The sequence below is a fragment of the Myotis lucifugus genome, unplaced genomic scaffold (genome assembly GCF_000147115.1).
Source record: "Myotis lucifugus unplaced genomic scaffold, Myoluc2.0 scaffold_201, whole genome shotgun sequence".
Lineage (NCBI taxonomy): Eukaryota > Metazoa > Chordata > Mammalia > Chiroptera > Vespertilionidae > Myotis > Myotis lucifugus.
Genome location: NW_005871249.1, coordinates 366,261 through 394,116, shown reverse-complemented (window position 1 = coordinate 394,116; position 27,856 = coordinate 366,261). Strand labels below are relative to the sequence as shown.

At 36.9% G+C, this 27,856-nt stretch overlaps 2 protein-coding genes across 7 annotated transcripts in view; one reads left to right on the top strand and one right to left on the bottom strand.

Moving 5' to 3' along the window:
• Positions 1-278: 278 nt before the first annotated feature.
• The window catches only part of VPS37A (VPS37A, ESCRT-I subunit), a 36,815-nt gene continuing 9,237 nt past the window's right edge, over positions 279-27,856 (top strand). Inside the window, exons 1-13 of one of the 6 annotated variants that reach the window (XR_002831346.1) lie at positions 279-412; positions 2,729-2,843; positions 3,424-3,524; positions 9,947-10,172; positions 11,590-11,660; positions 12,922-13,049; positions 13,115-13,188; positions 13,266-13,334; positions 15,561-15,704; positions 16,701-16,778; positions 19,835-19,903; positions 22,379-22,555; positions 24,279-24,618. Coding sequence is in view for 3 of the 6 variants with exons in the window: in XM_023761191.1 (XP_023616959.1) it covers positions 2,799-2,843; positions 3,424-3,524; positions 9,947-10,172; positions 11,590-11,660; positions 12,922-13,049; positions 13,115-13,188; positions 13,266-13,334; positions 15,561-15,704; positions 16,701-16,778 (936 nt within the window). In the remaining 3 variants the exon portion in view is untranslated. Of the gene's footprint in view, positions 413-2,728; positions 2,844-3,423; positions 3,525-9,946; positions 10,173-11,589; positions 11,661-12,921; positions 13,050-13,114; positions 13,189-13,265; positions 13,335-15,560; positions 15,705-16,700; positions 16,779-18,441; positions 19,068-19,834; positions 19,904-22,378; positions 22,556-24,278; positions 24,619-27,856 lie in introns of those variants that run through there. The other 5 variants (XR_002831345.1, XR_002831347.1, XM_023761191.1 and 2 more) reach the window with 5 other exon arrangements.
• The window catches only part of MTMR7 (myotubularin related protein 7), a 140,249-nt gene continuing 134,573 nt past the window's right edge, over positions 22,181-27,856 (bottom strand). The window contains exons 10-14 of the mRNA XM_023761188.1: positions 27,168-27,227; positions 26,972-27,115; positions 25,298-25,438; positions 24,270-24,396; positions 22,181-22,783 (exon numbers count right to left, since the gene is read on the bottom strand). Of these exons, the coding sequence (XP_023616956.1) occupies positions 22,421-22,783; positions 24,270-24,396; positions 25,298-25,438; positions 26,972-27,115; positions 27,168-27,227 (835 nt within the window). The 3' untranslated portion in view covers positions 22,181-22,420. The remainder of the gene's footprint in view (positions 22,784-24,269; positions 24,397-25,297; positions 25,439-26,971; positions 27,116-27,167; positions 27,228-27,856) is intronic.

Genomic DNA, 27,856 nt, shown 5'->3' with positions numbered 1-27,856 from the left:
CAATCGCTTTTACTAACAGTGAATTAGATAAAGTGATAGTAAGTCAATCTAACATTATTACAAGTGTAATTCTTTGCCTCTTTACCTCAACATCTACCCCCCACACACACACACATACTCTCACACACTTAAGTATTTCAGAATATTATTGCCTCTTTTTTGATAAACCTTTCTATGATCACTTTTCCTTCAAGATCCAAGTTATATTGGCCATCTAGATTCTGTGATTAATACTTAAAATAATTTTAGTAGCCTCTAAAAACATTTAACATTTGTCTTTAATATTAATGGTTTTGTAACTTTAGGAACAATTTTTTTCTCAAATTTTCTCCTACAGTATAGCTGAAATACAGAAAGATGTGGAATACAGGTTGCCATTCAGCGTAAACAACCTGACAATTAACATTAATATGTGAGTAGAAATTGTATCCTATTTTTCTATATAATACGACTATTTATTATTAGAAGTAAATTGTTTAAAGTGAACTTATTTTAAATATTCCCTTTCCAGTAACTACAATTTATCAAAATTGCACAATTTTGTGAATAAATATTTTGTAAAGAAATTAATGTATATTGCCGTAAGAAAACAATAAAAGAGGAAATGCAATAAAAAGATATAAAAATCATGAATACTGTATTCAGTTTCATTGATTTGTACTAAAGTCTTAGCTGGAAGTAGATTGAAAGAGGAGAATGATAATAACAAACAATCAAAGAGATCATGTATGGAAAACCATTAGAGATTATTCACCTTTACATCCGAAAGAAGTTGAAAGTTCAAGACTGATTTGATCTACTGATTATTTTTAAAGGAAAAAAATGTAAACATGAGGTTACATTTTAAGTTCTTACCAAATTAAGTTCTTACCTCAGGTTATATTAAGTGGCTTGCTTTTAGAGGCAGTGTGTGGGTGAGGTAAAAAGGTACCTAACTTGGAGACAGGAACCAGGGCTTATTCATCTTCATATCCTCATTGCCCAGCGAAGTGCCTGCACAGAGGAGGCGTTACTACGTCCTGGTTGAAGGAGTAAATTCAAGTATTATGCTGTGTTATCTTGATGTACAGCGGTTTTTTGAGTCCTCACAGTAGCAAATTGGGGCAAATTATAGACACATAAGTAGTGACAGCATACTCGGGATACAAAACTAGATTAGTCCGGCTCCAAAGGCCACGTGTTGCCTTTTTACCAAACTAGTTTAACATCTTCAACTATATAAATTAAGTAGCTTTATTTCTCTCCAAGTGTCCTATGTACAACTAAGTAGGAGAAGCCAACAAGGACCCAGTTTTCTTCTTGACATTGCTGCCAACAAAGAGTTTTCTGAGCCAACGGGAACAGAGAAGCAATTTAAAAGGACATATTCTTTTGAGTTTTAGAGGAAATTTGGAAAATAGTCTTATACTCAGTAAAATCCCATTTTTTAAGATTTCACTCCCTAATCTTAAATTTGTAATAGGTCAAAAAAAAAAAGGTTAAAGTTTTCACTCTCTTATATTGAGAATGTACTGTTTTTTTATTTGAAACCATGTGATTCACCTCAGAATTGGGAGAGATGTGTTAATTGGGACATTTAGAAAAGAGCCATATGAACTGGGGCATTAAGGCAGCTTTAATGTTTCATTTCTAGCACTCTCCATTTTCTCTTTAAAAATTCAGTAGATAGTGAAATAATTCTTGGCAGCATTTTAAAAGTAAGAAAACCACGTGTAAAAAAATGATATGACCAGATCTGTGGTCCAATAAGTAACCAGCCTGGGTTAGTGTGACTCACATGCTACAAATGCTTGATCTAATTTTTAGCTGAGATTTGTATTGGTATATTGTATTAGAAAGCAATTAATTGATACAGTGTGAAGATTATTCTAAATTCATGGTATCCATGTTCCACATTAAGTAGGTTTTACTGTAAGGCAAGCATGTCAAACTCAAAGGCTAACACAGGCCAAATAAATAAGGTTATGTGGCGCAAAAAAACAAAAGCTCCAATTTTCATAGAAACATAGGTTTATTTTGATAGTGATTTATCTTTTATTGCTTAAAGTATTACAAAGGGTATTACATATGAAAATAAGACATTTTAATAAAAATTAATATTTTTTCTTGAACATTAACTTAGCAGACACTGAATAACTGCACAAATTAATAAGCGTAACACAAATAAACCTATTTTTCTTGTTCTCCGAAAGCGAAATATTTCTTGTTGGGCACACCAAACAAGTCAGTGCAAGACTAATGGTGGTGGCAGTCGGCTGCTAAAATATTCACTGCTAGTATCAGTGTAGAGAAATGGTGTGCCTGTGTGTAAGATGCGTAAGGGAAATGAATGCAACACGATTATAATAATCAGTCATTAGCGAACATTGTAGTTATTAATAATTATGCATAACAGGATATTGTAAAAATTACGTTATGAAGTTTTTATTAAAACATTTCTTACATACTGTTATGTTGGCTGGGCTGCAAAAATATTCGTTGTGGGCCGCATGCAGCCAAGTTTGACATGCTTGCTGTATGGAATTACTTAATAATCTTATTTCCAAAGTGTATCCTTTTGTATATTTTCAGTCATCTCAGCAACTATAAAAGAGCTGTTATTACTGAATAATGAATCCAAATGAAAGTATGAAAATTTAACTTGTTTTAAACTAAGTTTGTTTTAGGATTATTACTATGTAATGTAACATTTGTTGTCTTTGTTTTTCATCTGTTCTACCTTTACCAGATTGCTTCCTCCACAATTTCCTCAGGAAAAACCAGTGATCAGTGTTTATCCACCAATACGACATCATTTAATGGATAAACAAGGAGTATATGTTACCTCTCCATTAGTAAACAATGTATGTTTATGGTATATTTATTTCAGAGTAATAAAACAGGTGTATTACTTTTTTACTAAATACTTTAGAAATCTAAAAATGCACTTAAAATCTCATTTTGGAATCAGTAAGTTTCAAAACTCTTTTCCACTGTCTATGATAGTACTGATTCAAAGGCTGTTTTTTAGTGGCAAGGACCTGCTGAGGTTCACAGATATTCCGTAGTTTTTAGTAGAAATAAACTTCAGATATGCCTTAAAGTTCCCAAGCTGTGTATAACATTGATTCACGTGAATAATGTACTCTCAGTATTTACCTTTGAACCTTCCAATCTTTATAAATAGTGAAATGTGGAAATATTTTAGGTGCATCATTGATTAAATAGGCTTTTAATTTGATTTATGGTATTGATTCTATTAGAAAATATTGCAAGTTGTGGATTGCTGATATGTTTGACACAATGTCCTTTGCTTTCCATTTAATTCTTGACTTGCAAAAATTGGTTTTAATATTTAAGTTTTAGAGTGAAGTTATCCTAATGAGAACTTATATTCTTTTTCTGAAAGTGATTTTAATCATTCTGTATTACTGTTATTTTCAGTTTACAATGCACTCAGATCTTGGAAAAATTATTCAGAGTCTATTGGATGAGTTTTGGAAGAATCCTCCAGTTTTAGCTCCTACTTCAACAGCATTTCCATAGTAAGTATATTTATAACAAATGTTTGTATATATTTATTTTAATCAATGTAATCAAAATATAGTTTAAAAGTTCAGATGATGCTAAAAAGCACTCCTTTGTTTTTACATCCCCATCTTCACAAAAATACATTCATACTTTTCAGAGACAACTGTTCTTTTAGCTGCTTCTCTAATATTTACTTTCATCTTTTAAAAAAAAATTATTGATTTGAGAGAGAGAGAGAGAGAGAGAGAGAGAGGAAGGAGGGTGGAAAAGGGAGTGTAAAGAGAGAGAAACATTGATTTGTTGTTCATGTGCTTATGCATTTATTGGTTGTTTCTTGTATGTGCCCTGTCTGGAGATAGAACCTGCAACCTTGGTGTACTGCTCTAACCAACAAAGCTGCCCAGCCAGGGCTACCTTCATCTTAATAATATGTATATACTGCTATATTTTTATCCTATCATTTAAATATTACCTATTGGGTCCCTATTATGATTAATAAGGATTTTAGTTATCTTTCACAAATCTTCTCTCATTCAGTGAAATTATATCATAATTTTTATTTAAATAAATTTTTATTACTTTGACTACACATATCCTGTCACCTAAGTGCTTTACCCTAATTACATTTTCCTGTTATAACTTTTTTGCTTTTTTCTGGAGTTAATTACTTCCAATTTTTCATTGATTTTGTTTTCTTAGATCTTTTTAGTTTTCCTGCTAGCAGTCTTTTTGAGGCCCTGCAGTCTTTTACACTCTCCTGAGGGTACATCTAGCTTTCACAAACTCTGGTTAGTCCCAAAGCCACTCTCATGGTTTAGATTTTTTTGTCATAGCAGCAGTCCACTTCCACGTGCTAAAATCTTTTCTGGTTATTAAGGCTTCATAACATATTAGCCACAAAATTGTGGTTTAAAACAATGAGCACATTTATTGTATTCAGCTCAGAAAGAGTTCATCAGAGTGAGCTCTTATCTGCTTCGTTCATCATAAGGAGGCTCCCCTCAGAGGCCTTACCTGGAGGTGTCAGCTGGTATACCTAGATGTTACCTTTATGTGTGCTGGGCTCCCTCACAACATAATGGCTGGTGTTCTAGCGTGAACATCCTGAGAGCGAGCTATGAGAAAGCCATAATGACTTAGTTGCTGAAGTCCTTCACTTTTGCTACATTTGATTTGTTGAGGCAGTTGCAAAAACTTGACCAGATGCAAGGGGAGAAAAATCGCCTTTTCTTCTAGATAGTGGAGTGGCCTGGTTCTGCAAGGCCATATAGGACCAGAAATAATGCTGTGAACATTTTTGTAAATTACAACATGGATGCTTGGAAGATAAATTTTGAGACTTTTTTTTTTAAATCTGCGAATGTCTTTAATATACACTTACACTTAATAATTGGTGCAGTTCAAATTCTAAGTTGAAGTGTTTTTTCCACTTTGAAAGCATTCCTCTATTGTCTAAATATAGGCTATTGGTGCTAAGATGTCCAATGCCATTTTGATTTCTGATTTATATAACATTTTTTTATATCTTCGATATTCTGAAACTGCATGATGGTGCAACTTCCTGTTGCTTTTTTTTTTTTTTTTTACTTTTCAGAATAGTTATTGTATTTATCGCCCAGTCCTTCTGTTTAATTTTAAAGAACGTCATTTTGTTCACAAGTCAAGTGGCAGTGACATCTTGTGCCCGGACATCTGCATAGCTAGATTATCAGGTTCATTATGTCCATCAGCCCTAGCTCTCATCTTTGCCTCTGGTCTGTGTCCTGGAGTCATGAGCCTCACTGATATTCTTTATCTAAAAACATTATTTCCTGTCTTCTGTTAGGATAGGGCTAGATGTTAACTCATCATTCATCTTATCTGAAAATAGAAGCCAACAAGTTTACTTGCTCTCCTTTTACATAAGTTCTATGATAAAGTGCACATTATTATTATTTTTTAATATGAGCTGGTATACTTTATTTCAAATTTTTAAAAACATTCTTTATTGTTGAAAGTATTACATTATAGTTGTTCCCCCTTATCCCTCATTTACCCCCTCCAACCCGCCCCGCCCCGCCCCCTGTCCTATGCTAAAGTGCACATTATTAAAAAGGAAGTTTGATGCATCTCCTAGATTATTTTATAGGTTGTATCTATCAAAGGGGTCAAAATAAAGCAAAATGGTTCAGAATTATTAAGATTCATTCAAGAATAGTAAAAATATTCTGTCATGTTGATCATGTTGTTTCTAAAGAACGTATCTATATATAACTCACTAATATACCTATAGATAAAAGTAAGTTTTTAAGATAAAGATGAGAGATCCTTTGAAGTAAATAAGTTTATTTCAAAATGTTTTTAACTTCATTTTTTTCAATCAATAATATAGTCACTTGGCTTAAAATTCAGAAAGTATAAAAGAATATGAAGTGAAAAGTCACCCTGCCGCCTGGCTGGTATGGCTCACTCAGTGGTTGAGTGTTTACCCAATGCATGAGGAGGTTGCTGGTTCGATTCCTGGGTTGCTGGCTTGATCCCCAGCATGGGTGGTGTGCAGGAGGCAACCCATCGATGTTGATGTTTTTCTCTCATAGATGTTTCTATCTCTCCCTCTCTTTCCTCTCTTTAAAATCAATAAAAACATATTTTAAAAAAGTCACCCTGCCATTTCTGTTTCCCTGGAAACTTAGTTTTTCTTCTCAGAGTTGTTCATTTGGCTGTGTATGTATAGAATTCATACAAACATATATAGAATTCAAAATACAGTAAGATTTTATGCATATACAAGGAAATATGTGCATGTAGTATTTTATTTCCTTCTTTTTATACAAATGGTAGCATGCTATTAGCTTACTCTTTTTTTTTTCTTCAAATAATATGATTTGGAGAGAGCGTCCCATGTTGGTATATAAAGCATTTACTCATTCTTCCTTATGGCTGCAAAGTGTTTGGTTTATGGATGTACTATAATTTATTTATACAAGATTCCTTTTGTTGTTGTTAATCCTCACCCAATGATATTTTTTCTATTGTTTTTTTTTAGAGAGAGTAGAAGGGAGGGGGAGAGACAGAGAGAGAAATATCAATGTGAGAGAGACACATCAATTGGTTGCCTCCCACACACTCCCTGACCGGGCTGGGGATCAAGCCTGTAACCAAGGTACATGCCCTTGACCGGAATTGAACCCATGACCCTTCAGTCTGCAGACCAATGCTCTAACCATTGAGCAAAACCAGCCAGAGCTATATAAGATTCTTACTGATGGATAGTTTTGTTGTTTCCAGTCTTTCTTAAAAGGCCCACCCTCTTTGTCCTCAGTGTTGCAGGGAATAACTTTAAAAATATAATTTACCCAAATGTGAGTATATTTGTTGGATATATTCTCAAAGTGGTATTCATATTCGTAATTTTGACAAACACTGCAAAATTGCCCTACAGAGTAGTAGAGTAGTAACTTCTACTCCTATACATATATCCTTTGCCAGTGTAGTATATTACCAGAATCAATCTTTGCCAATTTATAAGAAGAAAATGTTTGTATAATTTTAGTTGTATTTATCTTATTCCAGTAAAGTTGACCACCTTTTTCTATGATTTAGATATTGCCCCCCCCCCAACTTGTGTATTCTGTCCTATTCTCCATTTTGCTACCCCCTCTCCCCCAACTTGTGTATTGTTTCCTAGTCTCCATTCTGCTATTAGGTTGTTAATCCTTTATCAGTTTGTAGGAACTCTTTATATATTAGGTCAATTATCCCTGTGTCTGTGATGAGTTTAAAAAATTTCCCCAGTTTGTTATTTGTCTTTTCTTATAATGGGCTTTGTTGTGTAGAGGTTTGTTTGTTGTGGTGTTTTTTTTTAATATCATAGAATTTGTCATTATTTTTTCTTATGACTTACGAATTTGGAAGTTCAATTTTTAATTTTTTGAGGAACCTCCATACTTTGGTAATAGAAAGTGGCTGCACCACTTTGTATGACCAACACTGCATAGGATTCTCATTTCTCCACCAACACTTCTTGCCCAGTTAGGAATTTATGACCAGTTTACCCTTGAGATTACTTTTAGTCACTGAACTTGTCAAATTTATTCCAGAGCTCCATTTTCATTCACAACTTTCTTTCGTTCTTTTTTCTTCTCATATTGGCTTAGTTCAACTGCTCAATCTTTGAGCTCTGATCGTTTCTTCTGCTTCGCCCAGCCTGTTGTTGGACCCCTCCAGTTTACTTTCCCCTTCAGTTATCATATTCTTTAGCTCTATGACAGCGGTTCTCAACCTGTGGGTCTCGACCCCTTTGGGGGTCGAACGACCCTTTCACAGGGGTCGCCTAAGACCATCGGAAAACACATATATAATTACATATTGTTTTTGTGATTAATCACTATGCTTTATGTTCAGTTTGTAACAATGAAAATACAGCCTGCATATCAGATATTTACGATTCATAACAGTAGCAAAATTACAGTTATGAAGTAGCAACAAAAATAATTTTATGGTTGGGGGTTACTACAACATGAGGAAGTGTATTAAAGGGTCGCGTCATTAGGAAGGTTGAGAACCACTGCTCTATGACTTCTGTTTGGTACTTTCTTACATTTCTTAGTTCTTTGTTAAAGTTCTCACTCTGGTCCACCATTCTTTTGAGCAACTTCTTAACCATTACTTTGAACTGTTTATCAGGTAAATTATCTCCATTATTGAGGTTTTATCTTTTTCTTTGGTTTGGAACATAGACTTTGTTTCTTTATTTTTGCTTGACTCTTTGTGTTGGTTTCTATCATGAGATAAAACAGTCTCCTCCCCCAGTCTTGACGATTGGACTAGGAGATGAACCTTGCCCTATCTCTTGAATGACTCAAACCTTTGTGATTATTCAAGCAGTCTATTATATTTTTAAGAGCTAACAGTAGTTCAGGGTGTGCCAGTTCCTTCCTGCTTCCCAGGCTCTGGGTGGTAGCAGCTTTTAAAGTATGCAAATATATACTGTCCTGTGGGACACAAGCTTAAGTCCCACTGGCCACAACATCCAGGCAATTTAGAAGTGTCCTGTTGGAGACAGTCTTAAAAGTCTGGCTCTAGGTAAGTGTATAATCTCCTTTCTGGGAAATACCAGCAAGCTGTAGAGAGGCAAAGGGAAAGTGCAAGATGGCGTCTGCCACCCATGTTCCCTGAGAGCACCTTTGTTAGCCTCTAGATATATGCCAAACCTGAAACCGGCCCCTCATGCCGAAGTTCCTGCACAAGCAAATAGGCCACTTTCATAGAAAGACTGGGGTGGGGTTGGGGGGTGTTCCTGCTGTCTGTACAGGGCCCTAGGGGTAGTGGTCTCCGTAACTACTGCAATTCTATTGGCCCCAGGAGCTCCAGCTCCCTGGCCTCCGAGCCAGGTGATCAACGGCATCTCCTGAATAGCAGACAGAAAAAGCCGGTGCACCAGATGCTTCAGTAACTGATTCTCAGTTTGCTGTAGCTCTGGGGAGCTGGTGGATGCCAGTCCCATTGGTGTGCGAAGCTAGATGTTTAGAGGCTCATCTTCATGGGGCTGGTTTTAAAAGTTGTGGAGCTCAAACACTTTGCTCCTTGGAGAGAAACTTTGGGTTTTGAGTTTCCTCCCAATTACGGTTGCCTTGCCAAGGGTGTGATTTATGGCAAGATTGTATCTCATCCTCTCATACCCATTTTGATGTCTTTATTTTTTTCTTATTTGCTTGATGTATAGAAGTCAGTTTTTAGGATTTCTTTCAGAAGAAATTATTCATATGTAGCTTACAGATTCTGTGTGTTCATGAGAGGAAGTGAGTTCAGGATCTTCCTACATCACCATCTTGAATAAGAACCCACATTGTATCTTTATATATTAACATTTTTAGCAACTCATCTACACATTTAATTTTTCTTTAAAATTTTCTAGAAAATCAGTTTGTTTTTTAATTCTTTATTGTTTTAAGTATTACATGTGTCTCCTCCCCCGCGCCCCCATTGACCTCTCCCGGCCACTCGCACCCCCTAGAACATTTCCTCACCCCCCTAGAAAATCAGTCTTGACTTTAAATCATATTTGTTCTAATACAGTGAAAGTTACTAAGCAACCTTCACTTGAATAAATTTTCTGAATTAAATGTTATTTACCATTCTCTCTATGAAGATATTGACTGTTGCCAGTGGAATGCTTAAAACTTAAATATGGCCCGTCTATTTGCTTCTGTTGAGAAGTTGAACTTGTATGGTTTCTAAAACATTTTTCTTCTTCATGGAAACCAAAATTTTCTTTTTTTTGGGCGGGGAGTGTTTATATTTTATCAAATTATTATAATATTTAATTCAGTCATAACAAGTGTCATCTGCCATAAACGGATTCCATCTGTAACATATGACAATTGTTACTTGAAAATTTAGGAATAATTTTACAATTAACCCTAACTTCTAATCTAATATTTCTCTTTCTCTTTAGCCTATACAGTAACCCAGGTGGGATGCCTTCCTATGCTTCTCAGGGCTTTCCATTTCTTCCTCCATTTCCCCCACAAGAAGCTAACAGGACTGTCAGTTCTTTATCTGTTACTGACACTGTTTCTTCATCAACAACAAATTATACAACAGCCAAACCTGCTGCTCCTTCATTTGGCATCCTTTCAAATCTGCCATTACCTGTTCCCACAGCAGACACTTCAGTGCAGGTTGGTATCTTCAATTACTGATATTTTACCTTGAAACATTAATTTAATGAACATTTATTAAATTATTTATATGTCTCCTTGTGCCAGCCACTAAGGTAGGCACAAAAGATAAAAAAGATTAGATCACATTTTCAACTCAGTTAACAAATTCAGAGAGGTCACCAACATATCAAATAATTGTAAATAAGGAACTTCCAATAGAGTAGAAGACATAGTCAGAAGTTATGTTGAAGACACAATTGAGGGAATGGTCAGTGCTGCTAGGGACCAAGGTAGAGCTTAGAAGGAAAATGTGAATTTGTTTTTTCATAACTTTATTCTTAAGTGCCTTAAACCCCGATACAGATATTAGGTGCTCAGTTAAAATGAGGCAGATAAATGAGTGAATGAATTTATGCCTGAGGCTAGATTTTGATACATGGTAATGAATTTGCCTGGATGACAAGTGGTTATATAAAGCATTCTCTGAAGAGGCAGCAGCATTAGCAGAGGCATGGAGGCATTACCAGATGGTGTATTTGTGAAGCTGCCTGTAAAAGATCTCTCTGGCTGTCATATAGGACTTAGGCAAAGGCACAAGAAATGACCATGTAGGAGAAGCAGATTGTGGAGGGTCTGCCATAGCATACTAAGGGCTTCAAGTGTCCAATTGGTTTAAAAATTCTCTTCCTTAATTAAGCTAGTAACTATTGCCATGTGGGAGTTTTCTGAGATAAGAGACTAATATTTGTGCATACAACATATAAAGGGATTTAAAACCTTCACTTTTAACCTTTAGTGAATATCACCCATAGTAATACTCAAATGTTATAAAACATTATATCTAGCTTTACTAGTTGTAGTGTTTGTAATAATTTAGAATATAGACCCAAGTGGACTTTGTTTTCCAAAATCTTTTATCATTGTATTAATGAATATTATGAACAAGCCACAATTAATAGTAAAACAAAGTTATAACTTTTCATGAGTCTTCAATTTTAAAGTCATCGATATTCAAATGATGGATACTGTTTCTTACCTGCCCTACTGTCTCACCGAACTTAGTCATGTAACTATTCAGACTTTTGTCAACTTATTAATGTTCTCCTATACTTAATTCCTTTCATTTGAGGTAACTTTATTCATATATTTCAATGAAATTCACATATAATTCTCCACACTTGTCACAGATATACTTAAGAGATTTATTTTATAGCCTGTACTTTGCCCAAGAAAGAGAGCTAAGAAGGTACTCACATGATCACCTCCCTCCCCCGCAAAAAAACAAAACAAAACAAAAACAGTAACTGAAAAGAATACAGAAAAAAAAGCGGGGAGAGTAAGGACAGTGTAAAGTGCAAAGATAAAGATGTGATAATGAGAACAGGAGCAGTTGAAAAGATGGCTGGAATATAATACCATTTCAAACTCTCTTTAGATAAGCCAGAATGGTTTTGGTTACAGGATGCCAGATGTCCCTGATGAATTTCCCGAACTCTCCGAACTAAGGTAAATGACTTGGAGAATAACATTGGTATTTGTTGTCTGTTGTATTTGTAAATACAAAACAGATCATCACTGTCATATCCATATTAAATAAAAATATTTTTAAATCCTCACTATTTCTAAATTGTGGTTGTCTTAATTGGGAAATTTTATAAATCAGTTTTTATGTTTTGTAGGTTGTGTTTATTGAATGACTAGTATGTACCAGGGATTTTTCTAGATGCTGGGAATGATCATTAGTTACCAGGATAACAATGTCCTTTCTCTTATGTGATTTACATTCTTGTGAAAATTATTTCATTTATATGTTCAATAAATATTTACTGAATGTAAAAAAATAATACCAATATTATTAATATGACTACTGAATGTAGGATAAGATTTTGTGGGTGTTTTACACTTTCTTTTTTTCTTCAGGATATACCACACCAGAAATGTACAGCCAAATACTATTTTTTCTCTTCAAATAATATATATTTTTTTAATATATTTTATTGATTTTTTACAGAGAGGAAGGGAGAGGGATAGAGAGTTAGAAACATCGATGAGAGAGAAGCATCGATCAGCTGCCTCCTGCACACTTCCCACTGGGGATGTGCCCGCAACCAAGGTACATGCCCTTGACCGGAATCGAACCTGGGACCCTTGAGTCCGCAGGGCGACGCTCTATCCACTGAGCCAAACTGGTTAGGGCTTCAAATAATACTTTTTCTGGATGATTATGTAACTTAGAAAAAGTTTGCTTTGAATTTTAAGAGACAGCTTTTTTCTTTAATATTGAATTTAGATTTTTAATCATGCATTGCTTTTATATGGATCTGTAGTCAAAAGTAAAAGATATGTTCAGAAAGGTTTAGGTGCCATCCCTATCCAAGTGCCTTTTTCACCCTACGGATATTTAGTTTTTATTTTGGCTTAACCTTCTATGCCTGCTCACATACACATAAATATATGCATTTTTTATTGTGATAGCCACATATCTGTTAGCTAAATAAGGCACTGAGGCTAAAATTGGGAGGTTGTGACTGTTCATACAGCCTACTCTTTATATAGTCCTACAGTGATTTGACACTACATTCAGACTACTTTATTATCCATGTGGTTGATGTTATATTTGTTTTGAAGGTTATAGTTTGCCATGTGTGTGCATCCAAAATTATTTAGAACCCTTCAGCTGGATAACTGAAAAATAGTGAATTTTTATCATAATGGAGAAAAACTAGATTATTGATAGTCATTAACACATTGTCTATTCTGTTTCTAGTGTGTCACAACTTACAAATATGAATGAACAAGAGGAGATATTACTAGAACAGTTTCTTACTTTGCCTCAACTAAAACAAATTATTACTGACAAGGACGACTTAGTAAAAAGTATTGAGGAGCTTGCAAGTATGTCTTCCTTTACTTGTTAAATTTCCTGAGAAAAATGTGACCTTTACCTAGAAATAAACCAGATTTTTATCTTACAGGAAAAAATCTGCTTTTGGAGCCCAGCTTGGAAGCCAAAAGACAAACTGTTTTAGAGAAGGTGAGTTGGTGCTCATTGTGAAGAAATTCATGTAATTTATAAATACAAGAAAACAGCATTTTTATTTTCTCTTTTAGTATGAATTACTTACACAAATGAAATCTACTTTTGAAAAGAAGATGCAAAGACAGCATGAACTTAGTGAGGTAAGATTGTTTAGCTCTTTGTATTTACCATAAGAAATTTTTATCTTAATGTGTGTCAGCCACATTGTTACTTTCGTTTTTATCAGAAAGCATTTATTAGGTGTCTGACTTTATAAAGCCTTTAGATGCTGATGAACAGCCCTCAATTATGCAGCATTATAAGTTATTTGTGCTCATGCAAGAGCATATTTGGCTCCAAAAAGAAAAATATTAAAATCCCCATAAATAACTTTTCTGGGAAAGTTATTATAAAGCCAGCTTAACGCTTGCAATAAACTTTAACTATAGACTCACTTGTAAGCTTCTGGGGGGAGTGGTGGTGGGGGGGTAGAGGGGGGGGGCGGTCTCCTCAGCCCAGCCTGCAACAACGCAAGTGTTCCGTGCCCGGCCTGGCCAGAGGCATTCTGCAGCTGGGCACGGAACGCTTGCCTCGTTGTTCCCCTCTGCACCCCCACTCGCGCCCCCTGGCTGCTCCATGCCCGCTGCCTAGAGGCCCTCCGCGGCCGGCCACCGGGGTGGAACGCTTGCTTCGTCGCTGTGGCGGCAAAGCAGGCATTCCACCAGGCCGCTCACGCTGCCCACTCTCAGCGGCTGCGGCCCACCCCCCACCCCACCCCCACCCCCCCGGGACTGGGGGACTCTGGCAGGGCTGAGTGGACTGGGCGCTGCCATCTTGTGGCTATGGGCATCACCATCTTTGTGATGGAGTGATGGTTAATTTGCATATTACCTTTTATTATATAGGATGCCTTAAATGAAAAGTGAGCAAATAGAAAAATATATAAAAGTATAAAGTATAATTCACCACAAATAAATTTTATGCTAGAAATCTGGTTATATGAAAAATGAAAAGCATTTTATAAGTTAAACTCATTTTTAAAAAATCTCTAAAAGTAAAAGAAAATAGAGTTCATAATCTTTATATCTCATATTAGTAACTAACATCATAATTAATAATATTCTGGTGTTTTTAAAATCAGGAGTTCTGAGAAGGTAAAGCCAATGTAATAAAACATAAAAAAGAAATAAAACAACAGCAAAATAAAAAAAGATGGTAAAGGAGAATATAAATTTATAATGGATTTCAGAAATGGTCATTCTTTAGAATAAAAGAAACAACTACCATTGAGCTATCATTATGTGTTTTACATTGCACTGAGCTATTGACATATACCAGTATTGCCCATTATTCCCCCAGTTCTCTGAGGGATGTTTTATTACTAAATAGCTTTAGTTCCTTCATTTAGTTCCATTTTGAGTGAATTTTACATGAAGTACGGCAAGGGTTCGTTGATTCTGCATGTGGATCTCCAGTTTGCCCAGCATCAGTCGTCAAAGACTGTCCTTTCTCCATTGAGTGGTCTTGGCACCTTTAGAAAATATTTGGCCATGTATGTGAAGGTGTATTTCTGGGCTTGCTATTGCATATTGGTCTATATGTCTCTTCTTGTCAGTATAACACCGTTTGGATTACTATAGCTTTGTAGTAAGTTTTGAAATCAGGAAGTATGGATCCTCCAACTTTGTTCATTTTCCAGATTGTTTTGGCTATTTGAGGTCTCCTGAGCTTAAATGAATTTTAGCAGAACTTATTCTATTTCTGCAAAAAAATTTAAAAAAACCGTGGAGATTTTGGTAAGGATTGCATTAAAACTAGATCATTTGGGGTAATAATTGTCTTCTTGACAATAATCACGTCTTCCCATCCATGAATACGGAATATCTTTCCACTTTTTTATGTCATCTTCAATTTCTGTCAGCAGTGTTTTGCAGTTTTCAGTGTACAAGTCTTTCACCTCTTTGGTTAAATTTAATCCCATCACTTTTGTCATGTTTTATTCATTAGAAGTGAGTCACTAGGTCCAGCCCACATTGATGGGAAAGAGGATTACACAAGGGCAGGGAAATCGGGAGTTGGGGCTCATTGGGGATCATCTTAGAGGATGCCTACCACAGTGATCTGATTGCTGACTCTCTAAGAGAGGACAGTGATTTGCCCAGGTTCTTTCATTTAAGAGTTTGCAGCCAATGGCTTGGTCTCTCTCGTGTTAGGTATCTACCCCCATATCCAAAACTGAGGACATGGGTGGTAGCAGATTTCCCCAAAAAGAGCCTATGTAAGGCATATAACAAATTGCTTCTCCCTCCCTCTGCCTTGTGTTCTTTCTCTCTAAGGAGTTTTTCTGGTCATTGTGAACTAACATAATACTTGATTTTCTTTTTCAGAGCTGTAGTGCAAGTGCCCTACAGGCAAGATTAAAAGTAGCTGCACATGAAGCTGAGGAAGAATCTGATAATGTTGCTGAAGATTTCTTGGAGGGAAAAACTGAAATAGATGATTTTCTCAGTAACTTCATGGAAAAGAGAACAGTATGTAATATTCTTCGGTTAGGACAAGTGACAGTGTAATATCAAATTAAGTATATTCATAAGTAAAAAAATGTTAGCACATTACTGAGCTGGGGTTTTGAGTGCCATGAAAGCAAACTGGAAGAGCCTCTTTGAGAAAGATAGCAGCATCCTTCTATCACTTTAAACCTTCTGCTTGTGAGTACACAGCAGGTAAATCAAATAATGGTTCTTTTTTAGAACTGATAGTATGTCATTCTGAAGTAAAGCTAGTAAATTAGCTTTAAGTTTGTGCTTAATAGTTGTAATATTCTCCTGTAATGACTTGTTTCCAGTTATTCTAGGAGAATGAGCTATAGAGATTAATTTTTTAAATGTTATTAAGAACATTCTGGAATAACTTCTGTTTGATGATTACTAGTATTTCCATTATATTTAAAGAAAAATCAAAGTCTGCTTGCCCTTTAATAAAGTCCTTTATATTTACCTAATTTCTCTGAAACATCACATTTTAAAAATAACCTTTTGTTACTAAACTTTGTAAAATATGTGCTATATATATGCCTATTCTGTTAAGGAGGGTGGGGCAGGTTTTATTACCCCATTTCCCATGAGAGAAAATTGAAATTCAGGGACATTAACAACTATGGCTGTAGCATTAGTAAGGCATTGATTTTTCATCTGTTGTTCGTTGGTACTATATAACTGCACCTTGAAGTGTTTGTTTGTTAACCTTCCTGGTTAACAATGGTAGGATTTATTTTCATATTTTAAAAACACGGATATTGATATATAATCAGAACTGACAAAGATTCAGTTGTTTTACATTCTGGAAGTTTATAGGTAAAGGTTATCTGCCAAACAAAATTAATTTTTAATTCTTAAATTCTGAACTGCCTTAAGTATCAAAATGTAAGTGTCAACAGGTTAAAAGAATCCTACATAGAATTCTGTCATAATGTAGGAAGGAGTAGGCACATGGTTGGAGAAGTGACTGATATTTTAAATATCTTCTAGATTTGCCACTGTAGAAGAGCCAAGGAAGAGAAACTTCAGCAGGTGATAGCAATGCACAGCCAGTTTCATGCTTCATAGGTAAGTTGCATTCCAGAAGGCTTATGTCTCAAGCCTATTGCCTGACTATTCTTTCACTGAAGTGTTGCTTACCACTGCCTGTTGAGCCAGCTTTAAGCATGCCACCATCATTATAGCTCTTATGCTATGTAACATATAGAATATTTTGCATTATATGTTAAGCATAATGTTACATACATAAGCATATAGCCAATAAAAATCTTCTGGATATTTTCTCACTATGATGTCAGCTTAAATGAAAAGTTTTTTTTCAACATCTGATAACTACTGATGTATTGTAAACTATAATTGGTTCCTTTCTCTCAGCTGGTGTGTGAAGTATACCATATCCTCATTAGTTTCCTTTGTCTTTGCTTCCTTTAAAATGAACTTCTGTTCTGTCTCCTTTCCATCTCATGAGGATTTTTCCAATAACATTCTGGCCAATTCCCTGGCCAGGGTTTCTCCTTCCTGCACAGGACTGACAGACTAATCTTCTTAAAATACTACTTCATGATTAACTTCTCTATGCTAGAACCTATAATGGGCCCCTAGCAATGGCGGTATCAGTGACAAATTTTTCTCTAGTTTTAAACCTTCTGTAATCTGCCACATATTTGAGATTATCCATTTTAATTTTCCATTTTTCCCTTATGCTATCTCATGTGTCATGTTCTTTTGTCTACACCATGACTTTGTTCATGCTCTCACTTGATCTCAGGACACCCTTCCTTTTCTTCTCCATCTGTCTTGGCAGGGAATGATTTGGTTGTAAGAATTAATTCCCACCCTGACAATTAAAAAGCTGTGTTATTGGGTAATGCTGGGATACTTTGTAGAACTAAGTACAAGAAAGTACAGCTCAGTCACCAGAGAGTGAAAACATGACTAAAGGCCACACTAACGAAAGCAGCTCCTCTTCCTCACACCCTTCCATCAACAGTTCAGGCAGCCAGTGGAGACTGACAGGGGTCTCACTACAAATCCCTGGGAAAGAGATTGGCTGGGATGGGTGGTATCCATCCTGACCTCAGCAGTTTGGCTTGGAGATTGGTGTCGTGTGGTCCTCTGCCCACTCAGCTGGGCTGAAGGAGTGGACTTTGAGGAAGGGAGCATAGGAGAGCCCCTAAAAGAGGGAACAGACTACAGGGAGGGAAATCATGGGCATTTCTGATCTCTAGGACACCCTTCTCTCAATGTAGTTGTGTTTAAGATTAGGGCCAGCATTGTATTGTTACACCTTATTTTACAAATTATGCTGATTTTTAGAGAGAGAGGCAGGATGAGGGAGGAAGAGAGAGAAAAACATTGATATAAAATAATCAATCTGCTACCTCCTGCAGACTCCCTACCAGAGACCGAGCCCACAACCCCATCATGTGCCCTGACCAGGAATTGAACCAGCAGCCTTTTGGTGCACTAGACCAGCGGTTGACAACCTTTTGGACCTCATGGACCACCGGTTGGCGACCGCTGCACTAGACAACTCCCAACCAACTGAGCCACATCGGCCAGGGCAAGGGTTGAAAATTAATATCAAGTGTGCCTTTCTCACAGCTTGAGAAAACGACGGGCACTGAGCAGTTGCTTACTTAGATGAACATGCTAGAATCCTTTCCCACCTCTTTCCCTCGTGGTCAAGTTATCTTTATAGGTAGATCTTACTGGGATGAACATTTCTTAGGTTTTTTAAAATTTCTTTTCTTTCTAGATTTTCCTGAATACATGAACTGCTGCAAGAGGAATGGGACACATAACTAAGCACATTTATATTTATGATTTGCAGATTGGCACTTCATCACAGCAGCTGACTTCACAGATATACTGTATAGATTGTATACAGAACTAAGACCGATTTTGTACACATCAGAATGATAGCTCTGATCTTGACTTTGAGAAATTTTTCTGCGCTATTTGCACTAAAAATGTTTATTTATTATTGATAAATCCTATCATATTTAAGTTCCACTGCTCCTCTCTTATTGGTTACTTATGCATGTAATTTTGGCTAGTTTCAATATTTTATAAAATTACTTCATTTAAATTTGTATTTTTAATTTGAAATGCCTCGTTTCTTTATCAAAAATGGTTGGTGTAGATTTTTTCCCTCTCAGCCTTTTATGAAAAATTACTATTTTCAACAGTAGAAAGACTTATTTTTCTTCTTTCTTTCTGGATAATCAAACTTTCAAAAACAATTTCTTTTAAATATTCCAGGTGTCAGTAAACATTAAACCTGCCAATGTGCCATCTCAAGAAAGTAACTTTTAATACGTATAATAAACCAAAAGAATAAACCAGCTGTTTATATATTGTTGTTTTATTTTTAAAACTAAAGATGCATTTAAGAAGCAATACAGGTAAATATTTCACCTAATAGAAGAAAATTGTCTTTTATTTAAACTGGTCCAACATAAACTTTCATGCAAATTTTTAATAGAAGTATGTGATGTGGTTGGATAAGAATAGGCTGTCTAAATTACTAATGTTACAGTTAAAAACAACTTTTGTTAATAATTAGTAAATCTGTACCTAATTAGAAAGTCAGTGAAATTTTCTGACCTTTACTATGAGTTAGCTTTTCATAAGAGAAAAACTATAATAATAAATGAAATTAATATTTAATTTTAGGAGTTTGAGTTTATAGTTAATTTAATTGAATTTTTCATTTACCTGGTACTATGTTCAGCAGTTTGCCTCTATTCCATATTACAGAATGAACACAGTTAATGGATAGCTGTAAAAGCTAATGAGAAAATGTATACCCGAGGCTTGGTAGATAGTACCTCAATCACAAAACAACCTAATGTATACTTTGTTTAAAATTCATCCCAATGTGCTTGTCATTTCAAACACCAGCATACAGTACAGTTTGTCTTTTCTTCATTTTTCTGTTCACCCAGAAAATATTTTTGGCAATAGAGTTTTAAGAAAAACAAAATTATGTTTAGACTTGAAATATGTTTAATATTTGGTCTGTGTTTAGGGCTAGTTAGTATTCACATGGACTTTAAAGATGGACTTTGGATAAAGAAATGATCTTTTATTAATTGCCTGTCTTCCTCACACTGTGCTAGGGTATGCCGTTTGATCTTCAAAATGACCAGAGGAGGAAGGAATAATAACTACTCCGGATTTATAGATAGGTGAGCTCACTTCTAAGGTTACGGCGGAGCCTTTGGGGTATTCAGAAACCTTTCCTTATTGTTCTAGCCAGTGGAGCTCCAGTTTTCCCTGCGGTCCCTGCAGTGGAGGGCATAGTGGTCCCAATCTTTGGCCAACAGGTAGTTTTCTTATATACCAGGTGGATCTCAGAATAAGACACCAGCAGACCACAGCCGTTCTACAAGGATGTCAGTTCATTTGATCCAGTAATATCATTTAACGCCTACTAAGAATGAGGCATTGTGGAAATACTATACAAATATAGGTAAGACCTGGTTTAGGTCAGCAGTTCTCAACCTGTGGGTCGCGACCCCTTTGGGGATCGAACGACCCTTTCACAGGGGTCGCCTAAGACCATCCTGCATATCAGATATTTACATTACGATTCGTAACAGTAGCAACATTACAGTTATGAAGTAGCAACAGAAATAATTTTATGGTTGGGTCACAACATGAGGAACTGTATTTAAAGGGCCAGAAGGTTGAGAACCACTGGTTTAGGTGCTTACCTAAAGCAAAAAAAAATTTTTACATAGTCTCTTCAGCCACATAAATAATTCATCGTAATATATTTGTTCTTTTTTGTTATTGTTGTTATTCCTCACCCGAGGATATTTTTCCATTGATATTTTAGAGAGTGGAAGAGAGAGGGAAAGACAGAAACATCGATTGATTGCCTCCTTCATGCACCCTGACCAGGGCCTGGCCAGGGAGGAGCCTGCAACCAAGGTACGGGCCCTTGACCGGAATCAAACTCGGGACCCTTTGGTCCGCAGGCCAACTCTATCCACTAAGCCAAACCAGCTAGGGCGTATATGTTTGTTCTTTAAACTATTCCAGTTTTTTTTCTATACCAGTTAACATAGCTTGGTTTCTCCTTCCAAAATTAATGTATTGGATAATCTCCTTACAACCCAGTTACTAAAAAGAGGAGTTTAATCGTCACTGTCAGCATTTAAAACACAGATATAGGTTATATAAGTCATCCAGGATAGAAAAAGTCTGCATTTGAGTCTGCCTGTGTGAATTTTGGTTCTGTTACTGCAACAGGAATTAAGTGACTCTTTTTGTAACTTTATGGCTATACTATTTTCTTCTTATATGTTATTTATCTCTCTCCAACAAGGCAACTTTTGTTTCACTAGATGTTTCTTCAGAAGTTAAGGTCACCCAGTAAAGTCCCATTTCAACGGGCAGGGGAATAATTCTGCTTCAAATGGGCATTTTAGTAAAACAGAACTAATTCCAGCAGTCAGAGATGGAACAGTGTAATTTAAAACATGTTAACCACGTACAGTTTCTGAAGTGGCAGAACTTATTCCACTGGTTAAGTAGAAACAACCAAATTCTCTAGTTCTTAATTGGGATTTTCCCTCATTGAGATATTGCCTACTGCCCGACCGGCATGGCTCAGTGGTTGAGTGTCAGTCAGCCTATGAACCAGGAAGTCATGGTTCGATTCCCGGTCACGGCACATGCCCGGGTTGCAGGCTCGATCCCAGTGTGGGGCATGCAGGAGGCAGCCGATCCATGATTCTCTCTCATCATTGATGTTTCTATCACTCCCTCTCTCTTCCTCTCTGAAGTCAATAACACTATATGTTTAAAAAAAATTATCTACTAACTTTACACTGTTACACTTCACTGGTGGTTGACCCACACTCTTGGTAATATTGTCTCTGGACTAGTAATCAGAGCTTGTTAATAAGAAAGCTAATAGGTTCTGAATTCATATATACTAACCAGAGAGGAAATGTTGCTTCTACTTTATTAGGTATTTGACCCGTGTTAGAGGAAAAAGTGAGTTATAAGTGTTAGCATTTTTTAAAACGTGAGGAGAAATAAGATATTCCAAAATAAAGCAACAAGATTATTATAACAATTCAAAAAATATTATCTAAGGAAAAGTTAGAGTGATCATGAAACCTGAAAGATTAGCTGAAGCAATTACAAAGCTCTTCAGTTACGGAAATATACCTATTAATCAAAAGGTTACATCTCAACACTGCCCTCTGTTGTTAGAAGTATTAATGACAGGCAGGAAGGATGATAATGTCAAATGTTTTAGGAAATAAAATATGCATCAGGAAATGAAATAAGTGGGAAAAATGAAGATAGCAGGCGTGCAGGCAAAGGGTCAGAGCACTTTTGAGCTGAGCAGGTACATGCTGTGACCAGGAAGGTTTATGTAGATAACCTTAGGTGATGCTAGAGGTCATTCATTGTTCTGTAGTGAATAAAACTTTCATAGACTAGAATAATTTTCGAAATGGGATAATACCCTTAATATTTATTTGACAAAAAAAATGTATACTTCCTGTTCTTCAACACCTAAGGAAACTAAGAGTTGGACTCCGCCACCCCTTTCCATTGCTATATTTTATAATTATCGATTACACGTACCATTTCTTGAGTTACTTTTTATCTTAAATTGCACTGTTCCCTTATTTTGGAAGGTGTTTCTTGCATGTCCTTTATGTTGGAGCTTGAGGGAAGCTTCAGGCCATTAGAAACACGGCCTCGTCAGAGTCCCGGTCCTTGGCGCTGTCCTCGCTGGGCGCACACTCCCCTCCACTTGGAGAGCGGCAGCTTAGATCCTCCACGCCAGACTCCTGGTCGCTGTTGGCTGACAGGTCTGGGTCTGAGCTTTTCAAGTTGTCCTGGGTTAGGATCAGAGCGGAGTCTTCGTCGCCTTGGGAGGGGCTCCTGGATGGGAATGACTTCATGTTCCCACTGTAGTCCTGGGGAGTGTTGGCCGCGCTGTTGTCTGAGGTGGAGAACCCCGGGTGTTTGCTGGGCTCAGCTGGCTTGCTCTTCACTTTGGAGCAATTTAACTGGACTTTTTGGATTTTTTCCAGCCTCTAAAAAGGAAATAATTTCAGGGGAAATGATAAATAATTTATCTTTTTTACATATGCATGCCTTTAGTAACCATTACCTTCCAGCTGAGTATCATGGTAAGAACGGGATTTAGAAGGACTTGGGTTCAAAGGTACACTATGACTTTGGACAAAATAATTAGGTCCTGTGAGGCCTGGTTTCGTCATCTGTAACATAAGGATGGTAATACCTGCCTCAGCATTGTTTTCTATAAAATGCAAAAACAGTAACAGGAAAGCACCTGGTAGTCAGTAGTCATCCTTCCTTCTATGCCTATATGCCACATTTTGTTTACCCGTTGATCAGTCGATGGACATTTGGATTGTTCGGAATGCGTTTTACCAGTTTTCTTCCTTTGATGTCAGTGAGGAAGACATCATTCATTCAAAAAGCATTCATATTAGGTTATGTGTAAAAGTACTGTACTAGGCGGTACAGATCCAGCTATAGGGAATTTTGTGTAGAGGCGGAGTTCCTGTAATGTAGGAATTTAGAAGAGGCAGGAATTACTTCAGAGGGTGGGGTGCTGTGGTTAGAGGGAAGAGATCAGAGGAAGCTGCAGGGAGGAGGGAGCATACACAGGACAAGGAATTTAACTTGGACATGATGGTTAGAGCATTCTGGCAGCAGGGACAGTGAGTAGAAAAAGGAAGGAAGGTGTCAGTTATGCATAACAAGCAGAGAATGGTTAAATTTGATCAAGGGGAGTAGTGGAGAATGAAGTGTAAAAGGTAGGTTAGACGAGTGTGGGAAAATCTCATGTGTAAGGCTAAGGAAGTTTGTTATAAGGAAAAAAGGTTTTAATTACAGTGCTTTTAGGGAGTTAAGTAATTTTTTTATTAGTATTTTAATATGAATACTGGAATAGATTAATACAATCATCAGCTTTTCATAAAGCTTGGATATCTTTGGGAAGACTAGATAAAACTGACCCAATGATGACATGAGTGGACTTTGAATGGCAAGGCTTTTATCACAACTCCGAAATTCTAAACACCTAACTTATGCCTCATTGTTAATTCTACACGTTCTTTAATTCAGGGTCTCTCCGCCCTATGACAGTCTCAGGGCACTCTAAACATTCTCCGTCGGAATCTCTAGGCTCGGAGCCCCAGCATCAGGATTTTTTATATCATTATGTACTAGTAATTAATTCTCCAGAAAGAATTCATGTTAGTGCTCCCAAATAACAGTAACAAAAAATCCTGACCTATTGTAGGAACAGCTGAGTAGTTCGGCGCACTGTGGAAGTGAGCCTCAAACCAGATGTCGGAATGTCTGAAATACATTCAGTGCTGCTTAGGTTTGGGCTCCAGTTTTCTGGGTGCTCACCTGGGGGGTCGGGAGGGGTTGTGTTTCAGGTTATCCGCTGGCTAAAAATACGAAAGTCTGTGTTGCTGCGTTTCACGTAGCCTGAGTCCTGACAGGCTTCCATGGAGCAGCAATGGTCAGGAAAGTGTGTCTTACCTCTTCTAGGGCCTCCAGTTCTTCCTCCAGCTGCTGCGTTTCCTCCTTCACTGCCATGAGGTAGTCGGTGACCGACTGTCGGGGCTGCAGCCCCTTCTCAAAGCGGTTGTACATGCCACTCCAGAACCTGGAAGGGACAGCATAGCTCCATGATGCAACCATGTCCTACTGTGAATTCACAGGCGCAAGGCCGCTCGGGTATCTCCCATTCCTCAGTCCCACAGTCCTAATAATCACCAAGTGCAAGTTCTGGGCTCAAGAAGCCACTTACTTAATTTCATGTTGATGTTTTCCTTGTGGGGGATCAGTAAATTTTTTTGGACAGAATAAATTCATGAATTTTATATATGAATTGAGTTAGAAGGCATATAATTTTCTAAAGTAGATCGAAGTACCACATGTTACTATTTTCTTTTTTATATTTTTTGGTTTAAGAAAATGGCTCTTTGTTTTGAAGTAAACTTGGAAAAAGAACCTTTTAAATTTGAGGATTTAGCTTGTTTTTATCATAACCACCAAAAATTTACATTTGCATTTGCAATGAATGGTCCCCCTTTTTATCCTACACAACAATGCAAACTGGAATGCAAGTGAGAATCGGGGATATCGTGGGTGCACTCTTTACTTAGAAAAGTACTTACAGGGCAGAGACAGGGTCGTTCATTGTTTTATACACAGTTCCTGGAACAGGGCTTGGTCTACATTTAACTGACAAGATACTTGGCTTATTCCATCCATCTTTTCTTTCTCCCCCAACCCCACCTTTTAAATAATTGGAACTTACCAGTTTTACAGATACCATTATTACAGAACATGAACTTCTAAGATAATTTCTTATTTAGGGGAAAGTCAAGGGAGAGGAGACACTGGCAAAAAATCAGGTCAGATATTAAAACATCCTTCTTTGTTGTATTTTGTGTCCAAAAAAGCCCTGAAGCTCAGTGTTTCCTACCCTTTGGCCTGAATATTAAACAGCGCTGGCACTGAGCTCATACCCCTTCCCAGTAAGGTCCTAGAGGTTTACCTACTTGTACATGAAGTTGCATGGCGTTGTGGGGAGACGAAGGATTCCCTGGGTCTGACTGTGATCAGCTCTAAAGAGAGGATTCATGTAGTCGGCCCGATTCTTCCACAGGTGAGCCCATAAAGAATATGTTCTTTCTTGAATTCTGTTGTAAAGGAAATAAGCCTGAAAATGACCTATCTTGGTTCTTTTTTATTTGAGAGAGAGAAACATCAGTTTGTTGTTCCACCCATTCATGCATTCAGTGGTTGCTTCTTGTATGTGCCCTGACTGGGTGTCAAACCTACAACCGTGGCATATCGAGACGATGCTCCAACCAACTGAGCTACCTGGCCAGGGCTATCTTGATGCTTATAAATAGTAGACTTTGTGATATTAAAGCTAGAAAGGGACCAGTAATTATCTGAGTATCACGTGTCCGTGTTCTGTAGCAGGGAAATTTACACTTCGTTTTCATGGCATAGCAGAGCACTAACCTCAGCTCTTCTGTTCTCTGTACTGAGTGTAAAATAAAACTGTTATGTAATTTTTTTTTTTTTTACCCTAAATCAGTGGTTCTCAACCTTCTGGCCCTTTAAATACAGTTCTCATGTTGTGACCCAACCATAAAATTATTTTTGTTGCTACTTCCTAACTGTAATGTTGCTACTGTTATGAATCGTAATGTAAATATCTGATATGCAGGATGGTCTTAGGCGACCCCTGTGAAAGGGTCGTTCGACCGCCAAAGGGGTTGCGACCCACAGATTGAGAACCGCTGCCCTAAATAGTCATAAACTTTTATTCTTTGCCAGGTATTATTTAAGTGCTTCTATGTTTTCTCTCTTTAATCCTCACTGAATTCCTGTGAGATATGTCTGTATTACAGATAAGAAAACTGGGGCTGAAAGAGATTAAATAGTTTCCCAAAGTCACATAGCTAGTGAGTAGAACAGCTGGGATTCAAACTCAAACAAATACCACTAAAGTGGCTAGTCTATCATAGAGGAGCACAAAACTGTCTAGGAACACAGCAAGCTTGAAGGGCGCAGTCCGCTGCTTCCAAATCATTACCATCTACCAGGAAGCACACTGGAAGTTTCTTGCAGAAGCAAACTAGCATCCACGAGAAAATGTCATTTTCCTTCTGTTCAGCCCATTTCCCAAATTAAACCTGATATTATATAGACCACAGTTAAAATCACTTTAACTTTATGAGAATTTCAAACATTTTCTCTCACTTGCAGTTCATAAATCCCTTTGCTGTTTTTAAGTTTCTGCTTTACAATTTATTTAAAGTTTAAATTTCATCTACTTTTTCCCTGTGGATAGGACAATACAGTTTTAGCCTAAATAAGAGAGTTTCAAATTTGCTTTCCCAGTTATATTTACAATCTGCATGTGATTATATCTACCAAACAGGTGTGTTTCCTTCTAAATGCAAAAATCACTTTCTCTGACTCTAGGAAGTTTCCTTTCAGCGTTAGTGTGCCAGGTCCGCCGGCCCGTGTGGATATCAGGAAGAAGCTGGGGAAATGAACTTGTACCTACCTGTGTCGGATGATTCATATGAAGCGTTATGTCAGGAAAAAGGAAAGAGCTTGAATCTGTCAGTATAGGTGTGTGGCTAAAATAGTCTTCACGTTATGAAAGGGCATCTGAAATTCTCAGTCACAAAATTAAATACCAAAACACTTACTTGAGTTCTCGTCTCTCCTTTTGACTGTTACATAGGAAGTTTCCAAACTGGCAGGAATATATGTGATGTTGAATGTGAATCAGAAACCGCTCATTGAACTCAAACGCACAGGGAAATTGTTCCATTAACTGCCAGACACACTCGCTCATTGAACTCAAACGCACAAGGAAATTGTTCCATTAACTGCCAGACACACTCGATAAACTGGTCAATAACTGGAGAGATTTCTTTTGGATCACCGTCTAGATTGCCATATCTATAAAATAAAGCATTAGGAAAGTTTTATAGCCAATTATTTTGTTTGCTTTTTTAATTAGAAAGTTATAAATACAAAAACAACCAACAAAAGCAACCCTAGTTCCTAAGTAAATCTTAGCTTATAAATCCAAAATGCAAAGAAGTGGGGAAAAAATAAATTAAAATTTCAGTTTCAGGAGAAACTTAGTAGTGAAGATTTGGGAAAAGAAGGGAAACACTTATGTTAAAAGTACATTAAATTTTAAAAGTACACTAAAGCCTGGCTGGTGTGGCTCAATGGTTGAGCCTCAATTTATGAACCACTGTTCGATCCCAGTCAGGGCACATGCCTGGGTTATGGGCTCAATCCCCAGTAAGGGGCATGCAGGAGGCAGCTGATCAGTGATTCTCTCTCATCGTTGTTTCTCTCCCTTCCTCTCTGAAATCAAAAATATATTGGGGGGAAAAGGGTACATTAGAACTTTTGAATAAACCTCCACTTTGTTTCAATTAGTGAAGAATTATCTAAGCAACTTTAGAGTTTTGCACTTTTGCGTTGTTTTGGGGGGAAGGAATTAGTAAAGACAACTTTTTAAAAAATTGTGGTTTCCCAAGTCTCTAGGGCAGCGGTTCTCAACCTGTGGGTCG